Here is a 12560-nt window from a genome sequence, read left to right as displayed (position 1 = left end):
TATCATTGTTTTCTGTTACTTCACTTAACAGTTCAAGATACATCTTGAAAACCAATAAAGAAGAATATTTGTACTTCAGAGTTGAAATGAGGGGGTCCTTGGTATTGTTTGAGCTGAGTTGTTTTCTTGCAGCCATTTCATTACTCAAAAACTAGGTAACATCATCAATGCTAGTAAGGAGTACAATTTCCTCTCCTCAGCTAGGAAGGCAAAAACCTCTCCTTACTCTTCTGACTACAATATGAGAATGGTGTGATTGTGTAGTAATGATTGTTTTTAATATTATGGGTTTTAAAATTGTTTTTTAACTTATATTGGATTTGTACTTTGTATATTGTATGGTTGTCGTTGTGAGACGCCCCGAGTCTTCGGAGAGGGGCGGCATAAAAATCTAATAAATCTAAATCTAATCTACTAGCACTGGTTACCTAGTGTGAGTAATGTCTGCAAGAAAACTTAACCAAAAGAATCAGACCCCTCACATCTTGAAATTATGTGAGATGTTGATCCTTTTAAACATGAAATACTTTACATTCTAGACTATTATTGACAATTCATTTAAAATGTGTTATTTAATACTGATACTATTGTAGCTTTCAAGCTCCACATTAAATATTTGAAAGATCAGTTGAGACTCCAAAAGCATGACTATCAGAGCTTCCTGCTACCATCACACTCCCAAGCAAACACATAATTAGGTAAATAACTTTATTGCAGAAAATTAGGAAGATACAACCCAGGTCTGTGTGGAACACTACACAATAATGCTGCTATACGCATGTGTAATAGATAGGCTGACAGTCGAGGATTCCTCCTGCACCCTTTTCAAATTAACACTTTTAGCTGCTCTTTTCTTGGTTTTATTGAACATTTCAGAGCCCCTTGACTACACTTTTATGTGACGGAGTTGATGAACTAGATATATTTAATAATTTTTGAGATAAGATTATATATCTTGTTTTTGTAAGTGAACAAAGACCAGTTTAAAATATGACTTTTTACTTTTCAATAGCAAAAAGTACTTAATATTTAAAATATAAAGTCAGCTGCCAATTGCCTTGTTGATAGGGATACATTTTAATATATTGTCCAATAAAGTCTACTATCACAATTTTTGACTGAAACTCAAAATTGTTCCTGACTTCACGTACCAAATGAACACAAAGGATACATTATGAAGGCATTGCAAGACATTATATAATTCTAGAATGAATTATAGTTTAGTTGCAACAACAGATTGTCAGTGTTTATCTGTCAATGCCTGCAGAGGACGTTTGGCCATTTTTAAATACAATTTTCCAGGTCCATTTTCAATTTTAATTTTGTTATATATCACAGTTTAATGGCAATATAACTTTCTTCTGATAATTACCAGGTATATATTGTATACAGTAATTATTTTGGGTCCCAAAACACACCTCAAAACTGGGTTTGGATTATTTGTAGATGGGCTTATTCACAAGTTAATAGGCTAAATACAATAAACTAAAAAAAGAACATTTGGCCTTCATTCAAATAATACTAGATAATAAACAACTGATGCATTATGTCTCTCTTCACCTTTTTCAAATTCTGGAGCTGGAAAGTCAAATTCTCTTATTGTACCATCATCCTTTAAACCTACTAATCAAAATTAGCATAAAATTCTAATTTTCTCTGATTTCACAATTAAATTTTTAATTCAATACTCTACACATTAATACCAATATGAACACTTCTAATAGCTACTTGTTTTTAAATAGTCCAAATACCATGTGGAAACATGAATAAGATATTCTGCTTCAAATATTTAAAGACCCATACCATGTTTCTTCTAATGCCACATACATGTGCTGCTTTACAAAGCATGTACACAACATTTTCCCCCTAGCTCTACTTTCTACTTATTCTTAGGTGATCTATAATCATTAGCATCCCAATATACACACTGCTTAACCATCTCATTACTATTTTCAAGCTATGTTTTCACTGTATTCACATGTGTTCCTATTTCAAACTATTTTAACATTTTCATAAAAGCATGATGAAAACCTCTGAAGTCCTATACAAGCACATCTTATTTAAAGAGTTTTTAAATCTAGTGATTATGCCCAAGAACCTCCCCAACACATACCATGGGACAGCATTTTAAAATGTCTCACCATACTTGTTCTTTCCTTACTTTATCCCACTCCCACTTTTTGTGTAGGTGGATATGCACATGCATAAAATGCTACCCGAGATCAGTAAACCACATCTTACTGCATGATGAGACTGGCCCTAAAACTCAAGATGTAGTAGTCATAAATTCGACACATAGTTAATTATGTTTATTGTTCACAGAATGCCCCAAATTGGAGAACACAAATGCTAGATGTTCAGCTGTGCAAAAACAGTACATAGTGCTTAAGGACAAGTGAAAAAACAAGATTGGCTAAGGGAATATTTTTCACTTTTAAAAACATGATTTTTATGGTCCTTTTAAGACAGGACTTGAAACTTTTAGCTGATCTACAGACAAAAGCAGATCAGCTTCCTTGGACCCTGAACTGTAGCTACTATAACCAACACCAAATACAAGACAAAACCAATGAATTGGACTGTCTGTTCTGATGCCTGTATAATTTATATCAGTTCACTGAAGGCAGTTTCTAGTCCTACTTAAACATGATCTGGCCCCGATAAATAAGACTGAGTAGGAATTTTTTTAAGTCAGTGGTCCATAATGGCAAGTTATTCTACATGATCTGTCAATTTAATTTACATTTCTAATAACATTTTGTTTAAATGACTTTCTTGAACTCATCATACAATACAAGCACAAATGCACCACCCATGCCTCGAAGAACATTAGACCATGCGCCTTTGAAGAAAGCCTTTCCACCTTCATCTCTTGCAATCTTCTTCCAACAGTCAATTGTTCCAGAGTACATAATGTCAGCTGTGGGGAAAATAAATAGATTCTTTTTTAATTACTTAAGTACAAATGTAGCAAGATCCACAAGAAATAAGGAAACTACCCAGCATTTATAGTTTCAATAACATAGCACCAAATAGTTCTGTTACATTCCTTTATTATAAAAGTGTTGTGACTTGTAGGTCGCAGGCCCCTCCAGCAGCCGAATAAGACGCAGCAGCATGGGAGTCAGGGTCAGCATCAGGGCAACCTGGGAGCTCTGAGGGAAGAAGGAATGGAGCTGGCAGAGAATCACAGAGACACAACCTGGACTATCCGTCTCAGATGGAGAATTAACAGCCCCCAATTCTGGAGGTGGCTGATGACGAAGAGGAGAAAAAGCTGTGTACATTGCCTGACACACGGCTGTGCAGAAGGCAGAGAAGAAGAGAGCAGTGGAAAGCCATGAGCCCACCATGGGGAAGGAAGAGCCACCGTTGCTAGTGAGGCCCCACCCAAGCTCTGGGGATAAAATGTACGGGGAAGAGATGAATAGGTGTGGCAGACAACTATTCATCTTCCACACTGACTTGTTAGCCTGCCAGAGAAACTTTTTCCCCGGGCTGCCAGCATTCCTAATAAAGAAATCTTTCGAGTTCACATTAGAAGGTTTTTTGTATTTGGGGATCTGGGTCAGAATGAGGAGATTGTGGAGGACAAATCTCTCAGGCAATATTTATTTAAGGTATACAGGTAAAACAGCGGACCAGAAGTACAATTCCATTTATTAGAATGCAGCACATCTGTATTACAACTCAACTGAAGACATGATTCTGTCAATCTGCTAGCACTGAATGACTTAATATATACTTTACATTTTTGCCAATAATATTTATTCTGAATGAGGTTGCATAGCTTTATATTTAAACAGAGCACACAATGCATCAAACGGGGGAGAGCCCCATCCTGCTTCAAAGTTTATAAGCAAGTTCTCTATTTACCTGCTTTACGCCCAGACTGCATCATCATTCGACGTCGCACTGTGTCAAAGGGATAGGAGGTCACGCCAGCTACTGCAGTCACTGTTTGTGCAATCATCCAGCTTACCACAATATGAGTGTTCTTAGGATCTGGCAACATACCTGTAATATAAGAAAACTCATGAAAATACTGACTGCTTTCCATTTAGATTTGGAAGCATCACTTAAGAATGTACAAAGGTAACAAAAAAAAATAATATTAATTATTCTATTTACAAGAGGACTAGTGTTTAATAAGCAGGTGTTCATCCCATATCAATTAGAGCTAGTGGTAAGGGTAAAATCCCGTTTAGTCTTATTCTTTCCACTTTCAGAAAGACAACAATAAATAGCCAGGCATTTTTTTGCCTTAATAAAATATACAAGAGAATAAGATTGAGGATGTGGGGTCCTTGGTTCCCACTAAACTTGTCTGTTTGCAGATGTTTGCATTATTAAACTCGGTAAAATTGTCAATACCATTAATAAGTACTGATAATGTTACTTAGTTGAGTAATGAAATGTCTGCAAACAAATTCAGAGAGACCCCAAGGCTTCTTCAGTTCAACAGAATATTTTAACTGTTATTTATCTTATCTATATGTCTTGTGTGGGGTGAGAATCACAGAATCAGTATCAAAATAATGAACTATTTGAGTAGATGCCATCCTCAAAATTTTGAAAATTATTTCTGAGATCAGTGTACTGCTTCATGATAGTTCACAGCTCTGATAGCTGAAACTTAGAACCCTACTATATAATAATAAAATGAAAGTGTTAACCAAATAGCGATGAAAATGTAACTTTAAGCATAATTGTGGATACACGTTATAAAAACAGAGATTAACCCTGCTGTTCTGTTTAAGAAAAGTAACAAATCTTCTGTTCCCGGGTCACCCTGACCCGGACCGAAAACTCTTCATTTGCAGTGCTTATGTTTGGTCTTTTTGAAAGCTTTTTTCACTTGGAAAGTAGTCTGAACATTTCTGCACACAATGATATGAAAATTGAAATGAAAAAAGTAAATCTTATTGGTTTATTTTGCGGATATAATGCACGCCCCCCCCATTTTTGTGAAATTTTTTTCAATTTATGGATAGTTTTGCTTGCAAAATGCATTCTATTTTACTAAAGTTGGTATGGGATTGGTAGCTTGAACATTTCTGAACATAATGATATGAAAATTGAACTTGAAAAATTGATGCATATTGGTTTATTTTGTTGATGAAATGCATGCCCCCCCGTTTTTTTTAAATAGTCTTCACTTTATGGATAGTTTTGCTAGCAAAATACATTCTATTTTACTAAAGTTTGTGTGGGATTGGTAGCTTGAACATTTCTGAACATAATGATATGAAAATTGAACTGGAAAAATTGATGCATATTGGTTTATTTTGCACATAAATGTATGCCTCCCCCCGTGTTCAATTATTTCAATTTATATAAAAATTATGCTGTTAATTTCAAACTTACATACTTTTTTTTAGTAAAATGGATTTGTTTCATAAAATTAGTCCTCTGGCTACAATGTGGTTGATTTTCAAAAGGATATTCCAAATATTTCTAGACAAATATGTATAAACAGTGACAATAATGGCACATAGCAAGGCCGGGGGTGGGGGGTGGCCTTTTTGTGGCAAAAATAAACCAATAAGAACCATTTTTTTCAGTTCATTTATATTTTTCTTATATTCAGAAATGTTCAATTTAGTATATCAAACCTTTTGGGGGGAAATTCCTTAGGGATTTGTAGCCTTAAAAAAATAGAAATTGACACGAAATTAAAAAAGGATGGGGGGGGAGGGGCTTTTTGATCAAAATAAAAATATAAGTCTCAATTTTTCCAGTTCAATTTTCATATCATTATGTTCATAAATGTTCAAACTAGTTTTCCAGTTGAAAAAGTTTTCAAAAAGATCAAATTCAAGTACCTAAAAAAATTATTTTTGGTCCGGTCATATACGAACAGAAACAGACTCGAAGTTATGATTTTTTTTTGCCCAGAAAACAATTAGCCACCACCTCAAAAATATTTTTTGATGATCAGCATTGTTAAATTGAGTAAATGAATGCCTAAGATTTTAAAGAATATTTCGGATTTGGAGGATAAAAAAATAAAAAGTGAAAATGGTTGCAAGCAGCCGAGGGGGGGGGGGAGGCCTTATTTCTGATATTAAAAAACCAATAAGAATCATTTTTTTCAGTTCCTTTATATTTTTCTTATATTCAGAAATGTTCAAGCTACCAATCCCACACCAACTTTAGTAAAATAGAATGCATTTTGCAAGCAAAACTATCCATAAATTGAAAAAAAAATCACAAAAACGGGGGGGCGTGCATTATATCCGCAAAATAAACCAATAAGATTTACTTTTTTCATTTCAATTTTCATATCATTGTGTGCAGAAATGTTCAGACTACTTTCCAAGTGAAAAAAGTTTTCAAATTGACCAAACATAAGCACTTCAAATGAAGAGTTTTCGGTCCGGGTCGTATGTGACCCGAACAGAAGATTTGTAACTTTTTTTGCCCAGCAAAAACTAAGCCCCCCACCCCCCAAAAAAAATTCTCATAGAGAGAACCCCTGAAGTGATGGATAGTCATGAAATTTCAAGTTTCAGATATGCAGGGAAAATTTTTTACAGGGACTCAAACTTGGCTTCGGGTCACATACGACCCGAACAGAACAGCAGGGTTAAATATTGCTCAAAGTAGCTATATTTCTTTAAATGCAAGCATTTAAATAATCTACTGTTATCATTCGACTTTCTTCTTTGAATACAAATCCTCTTTTTCTTTTTCAGTCTTGGCCTTCTTTTTCTTCCCTTTCTTTCACTTCCTATATATCCCACTGAAATATAAAAGGTCTTTCTTTCCAAACATCATACCACAGAATTATCATATTTTAGCAATTGAATCCAGCAACTATAACCTTTACCTATCAGTAACAACATTTCAAAATGATATGCTAGGTTATTTGTCAAGACCAGCCTGAATATTTTACTTACCTTTTGCTGTATCATAGATTCCAAAATAAGCAGCTCTATAGATGATTATGCCCTGAACAGAGACATTGAAGCCTTGATATAAGCCACGCAGGCCATCAGACCTGAAGATTTTGACGAGACAATCTCCCAGACCTGTGAATTCTCTGTCAGCACCAGCTTTTCCAACATCTGCTGCCAGGCGGGTTCTCGCAAAATCCAAAGGATAGACAAAGCAGAGGGAGGTAGCTCCAGCAGCACCACCTGAGGCCAGGTTACCAGCAAAATATCTCCAGAACTGTGTGTGTTTGTCTACTCCTCCTAAAAACACTTGCTTATACTTATCCTTGAAGGCAAAGTTGAGTGCCTGAGTTGGGAAGTATCTAATAACATTGGCAAAATTTCCACGCCAGAAGGACAACATTCCTTGCTCTTTGGGAATGCGGACTACACAATCAATGATTCCTTTGTACTGCTGATCTGCAGCAATCTGCTTGCTTGCATGTTGTACCTGTAAGAAGTTTTTAAAAAACTCTAAATTAGATGTATTTTTCTTTCTGAAGCATCATTTAAATAACATGAAATTATATTTATGATAGTGTAATCTGTATATACATTATAAATAATATTTAAAAAACTATATATAACCTTAAATGAACATCTATTGTTTTGACAATACAAACATGCAGAATTTGAACTTTATAGCAAAAGAAAAATTTCTAAAGATACTGTCTTGGAAAATAATGGGAACAGGCAAGCTTGCCTCAAATCTATAATGGTCAACTACGAATAAACAAAGATGGAAAGTTATTCCCACCTAACATTTCATCAAATCAAACTTTATCACAATCATAGACACAGATTGTTGGAGGCAATATGCTTACCCTCTGTAAACCGCTTAGAGCACTGTGAAGTGTATAGAAATCTAAACACTATTGCTATTGTTAATAAGGATGAGGTAGCCAATGAAAAAGTTTTAAGTGTGTGTATGTATATGACAAAAGACTCACAATATTAATACAGGGGGTGTACGTAAAAACAAGGATCTAAAAGGTCAGGGTAGGAGCATTATATGAGTGTAGGCAAGTATTGCTGTTTGGAAAAACTACAACTATTACATTCTATTGTATTTGTAGTAACCATAAACTTTAGAAAAGTAACTTTGTAGTAATACATAGTAGGCTGCTTTGAAAGCATTGATCTACCTAGTGTTATTGATACCGTCAGTGTTGTCCAAGATTTCAGGACAGACTTTTTTCAAACCCCTTAGAGATGGTATAAACGTTTGTGGACAGTTTTTGCATACAAAAATTCAACAAGTTTAAAATTCTCTACACATTCCTTGTGTATGAGTTTTAAAAAGCCATCTTAAATAAATTTACCTAATTTTAAAACCTATGCAGTTTTGAACAAAACTCCGACCAAAGTCTAGGAATGTATGACTCTCCTGTTAATGCAGATTGTAAAAACACTCAGAATATTTTTTATTTATTTATTTATTTATTTATATTTGTATGCCGCCCCTCTCCGCAGACTCGGGACGGCTCACAACAAAGTGAAAAAACAATTTACAACAAATCTAAATTTCTACTAAAAACATTTAAAAACCCCATTTTCTAAACACACATGCATACACACATACCATTCATAAATTGTATATGACCGGGGGAGATGTCTCAGTTCCCCCATGCCTGACGACACAGGTGGGTCTTAAGGAGCTTACGAAAGGCAAGGAGAGTAGGTGCAGTTCTAATCTCCGGGGGGAGTTGGTTCCAGAGGGTCGGGGCCGCCACAGAGAAGGCTCTTCCCCTGGGGCCCGCCAACCGACATTGTTTAGTTGACGGGACCTGGAGAAGGCCCACTCTGTGGGACCTAATCGGTTGCTGGGATTCGTGCGGCAGCAGGCGGTCTCGGAGATATTCTGGTCCAGTGCCATGAAGGGCTTTAAAGGTCATAACCAACACTTTGAATTGTGACCGGAAGTTGATCGGCAACCAATGCAGACTGCGGAGTGTTGGTGAAACATGGGCATACCTAGGTAGGCCCATGACTGCTCTCGCAGCTGCATTCTGCACAATCTGAAGTTTACGAACACTTTTCAAAGGTAGCCCCATGCTATTTTATCCATTTTCATTTGTATTTGATGTTTTCATCCCTTGGAATATTCGCCTGTTGAATATGCAGCCATATAAATTGAATCAATAAATTCAGAATAAGCGATAAACTGCATGGAATTATGTGTGGGTTTGGTAAATAAGAAAAAAGGAGATAGTAGTAACTTCGTCTCTATGGCTCAGATACGTCTTGTGCTCTGTTAACCGGGAAGTAACAGCACTTAAAAATACAAGGCGGCGGCCAGCAGACAACGAAACCAGCGTCTAGGTAGCGAAGGGGCGGGGCTAATCCAACCGCCGCATTAGAAACGTCACTCCTCTCGCCGACTCCGCAGAGCCTTGCGCTCCTGCCAAGTCACGCGAGATATAAGAGGGAAAAGGCGAAAGCCCCACCGCATCCTCTCTTAATCTAGTAGGGACCCATACGTCTGCCGCCCTGTCAATCAAAGACACGTCGCCGGAAGAAAAATGGCGGCCGGCTCCTAACTTTCCTTCGTTCGACCTCTCTTATTCCCGCCCTTTCTTCCAACTCAAAGGAGACCCAGCGGGAAACCAAGCAGGGGACGGATGCAAATACGAGCCGACACCTCCTCCCCCCCACACGGATCCCGCTACCCACCAGTCCCGGCTGCCTCCTTCTCAGTCAGGCGATTCAAAACCTCCTAGGAAGGGAGCCGGCTTGACAGCACCCTGGAGCGGCCGCCACGCGGAGCGAGCGGCCTCCGTTGTCCCTACAGCAGAGCCGCTCTGTCCCCCTACCTCTCCATGGTCGAGGGTCGTGAAGAGACGGAGGTCCCCCTCATCCCTGACCTGCCTCGCTAAGAGCTTCTCCCCTCCCCCACCCCCCGCGCGCCACGCGCTCGGCGGGCCTCACCTGCAGCAAGAGCTTGACCCGCTCAATGGGAGCCACCGCCGTTTTGCTGATGGCCGCCGCCACCCCGCCGGCGAGGAAGTCCTTAGCGAAGGAGATGGCCGCGTCTGCCATGGCTGCAGGAGTTTAGATCGGAGCTGCCGGGTGGTACCGAAGGGAGGGGCTGGGGAACGGGGCGCTTGTTGCGTCCGCAGCGCCAAGACACCGAAAGGGAAGGGCTGCCTGCGCTCGGGAGCTAAATGGCCGGCTCGGGAAGCTCCGCCCGCTGGGCGCCATTGGCGGGCTCGACGAAGAGAGGCGGGCTGTGCCGGACGGCTGGCTGCCTTTCCCTTCGGTCCCCTCTCCCTCCCCTCACGAGGCCTTCCTGGCGCTCTCCTCCTTAAGGTGCCTTTGAATTGGAGGAAGCCGAGGATTTGGAGCCACGTGGAGGCAAGTCGAGACGCCTTTTACCCCGGTCTGGGATTGCGGCCCTGGCAGTCCTCCGGCAGAAGCGGCTACAGAGGGTTGTCGTCTGCTGCGACGGTCCGGGTGGTGGCAGCAGCTAACATTTATTTTTTATTAAAAGTAGGAGAGTTATCCGGAAAGTAAGGTTACAAGGCACACAGCTCTCGCAGGGAATGTTCGCAGGGGAGATTGGTATTGTTATCGTGTAGCGGGTCAACCGAAGAGAACGAGCCGTGCCCATAGCCAGTAGATCAAACTGGCTTGTGGTGAAGGTTAGAGGTGAGCTTCCTCATTCCGTTTTCCTCCAAGTGTGAAGTACACACTGTAATACGCTACCTGAATGCTAAGGTCATGAACGCTGTGATGGGTGCGGGATGGCTGTGGTAAGATTTTTCTCCCCGATTGCTGAGTTTTGAAATTTTGGGCTGAAGGAGAATAGATATGGTGCCACTGCATTGATTGGTGTTTGTACTCTGGAGTATGCTGATAAGCTCAAGTTTCATCTCCTGTCACTATACAGTTGAGAAAAGACAGGAGATCTTGTCACTATAAAGTTGAGAAAAGCCTTGCCTTCAACCTTGACTGTCGATTTTGTGTGCTTCAGTAAGCATCTTGGTCACCCATTGCGGCAGCGTTCATGCCCTTAGCATTGAGGTAGCATATTACAGTGCGCACTTTGCACTTGAAGGGAAATGGAATGAGGGCGCTCATCTCTAACCTTCACGCCAGTTGATGAACTACTGTCCATTGGCACTGCTCATTTGCTTCTGCTGGCTTCCCACTACACGATAGTAATACCAACTTCCCCCGCAAACATTCCATGCAAGAGCTATGTGCCTTTAAACTTACTTTCAGGATAACCTTTGTACAGTGGACGCATTTGGATTTGCTTCCAGGTCAGCCTTTGATATCCTATGACTACAATTGAAACTCATTTGAAAAGTCAGACCAGTCCTGCTAACCATTTCATTACTATCAGTTAGATTGGAGCCAGTTACTAAGTTGAGTCTTTGATTGCTGCCATTACCATTAGTGCCCATGTTTATACCTAAAAACTACCTTCAAATAATAAAGTGGATAATAACAGGAGGAACTGAGTATTACAATGTTACAATATGGCTTATGAACCACTGCTGTCCATTATAAACTGTTGCAAATGTATTGGATTTTATTTTGTAGCTATTAGTTGCTACATATATTTCTACTCTTCTACTTCTGATAGTGAATTGGCTTTCTCCATCTAACTGGGACAGTTAAAACAGCAATATTTACAGAAACCATCCCTATTTATCTTATTTTATTTATCTTTCTCCTTTGCTGTCTTATTAACACAGAGTCCAGGAAAGCCATGTTTCATTAATACCAATAGTAGGCTGAATAAAATTTTGGTGAATAAAATTAATCTGCAATTTTAGAATTTTGGACTTGGAGGAGCAGAAAAGTTTTGCTAAAGAATTAGAAGGGAATTTAATTATTTTATTTTATTTATTAAATTTATAAGCCACTCAACTCCTTTTGGACTCTGGGCGGCATACAAACAATACAAACAATATAAAACCCCTCAACATTCATTCAACAAATACATTCATTACCTCTGGCCGGAGCTGAATGGTGTAATTCAACAGCCCCAGGCCTGCTGGCAAGGCCTTTAAGAAGGCCAGGAGGGTGGGGGCGGTGTGTATCTCTGGAGGCAGTTGATTCCAGAGAGCCAGAGCCACCACAGAAAAGCCCCTCCCATGTGGTCCCACCAGTCGGCATTATTTGGCCAACAGGACCTGGAGAAGACCAACCATGTAGGTCCTAATCGGTTGCTGGAAGATATGGGGCAGAAGACCATCCTGTAAATAGTCAGGCCCTAAGCCATGTAAGGTTTTATAGGTGATAATCAACACCTTTAATTGTGTCCAGAAACCAAATGGAAAGCTGGTGCAGTTCATGGAGTGTTGGTGTGATATGGGTGTACCTAGGCACACCCACAACAGCTTACGCAACTGCATTCTGGACTGATTCTAGTCTCAGAATGCTTTTCAAGGATAGCCCCATGTAGAGTGCATTGCAATAGTTGAGCTGCGAATCCCAGTCCCAGAGTTTACCGTAATTAAAGTGTTAATGCATTGAAACCAAAATATAGTTCCATCTTTAACTTTTGTTTCGAAAGAGGCATGATGTCATACCCTGAATTTAAAATAAGGTTTCAAGGCCTGAAAATAAAACAAAATAGGTAATTTAAGACAAATGGTAATTACTTTTTGC

At 39.2% G+C, this 12560-nt stretch overlaps 1 protein-coding gene across 1 annotated transcript; it reads right to left on the bottom strand.

Moving 5' to 3' along the window:
* Positions 1-694: 694 nt before the first annotated feature.
* SLC25A6 (solute carrier family 25 member 6) lies at positions 695-10216 on the bottom strand. Its single transcript, XM_070750895.1, has 4 exons — positions 9867-10216; positions 6903-7389; positions 3877-4017; positions 695-2920 (listed from the first exon to the last, which is right to left on the bottom strand). Exons 1-4 carry the CDS (start codon positions 9975-9977, stop codon positions 2763-2765), a joined length of 897 nt encoding a protein of 298 aa, XP_070606996.1. The 5' UTR covers positions 9978-10216; the 3' UTR covers positions 695-2762.
* Positions 10217-12560: the final 2344 nt, after the last annotated feature.

Source organism: Erythrolamprus reginae, chromosome 4, assembly GCF_031021105.1.
Source record: "Erythrolamprus reginae isolate rEryReg1 chromosome 4, rEryReg1.hap1, whole genome shotgun sequence".
Lineage (NCBI taxonomy): Eukaryota > Metazoa > Chordata > Lepidosauria > Squamata > Dipsadidae > Erythrolamprus > Erythrolamprus reginae.
The sequence above is the reverse complement of the archived record's forward strand: the minus strand, read 5'-3'. Positions and strand labels throughout refer to the sequence as shown.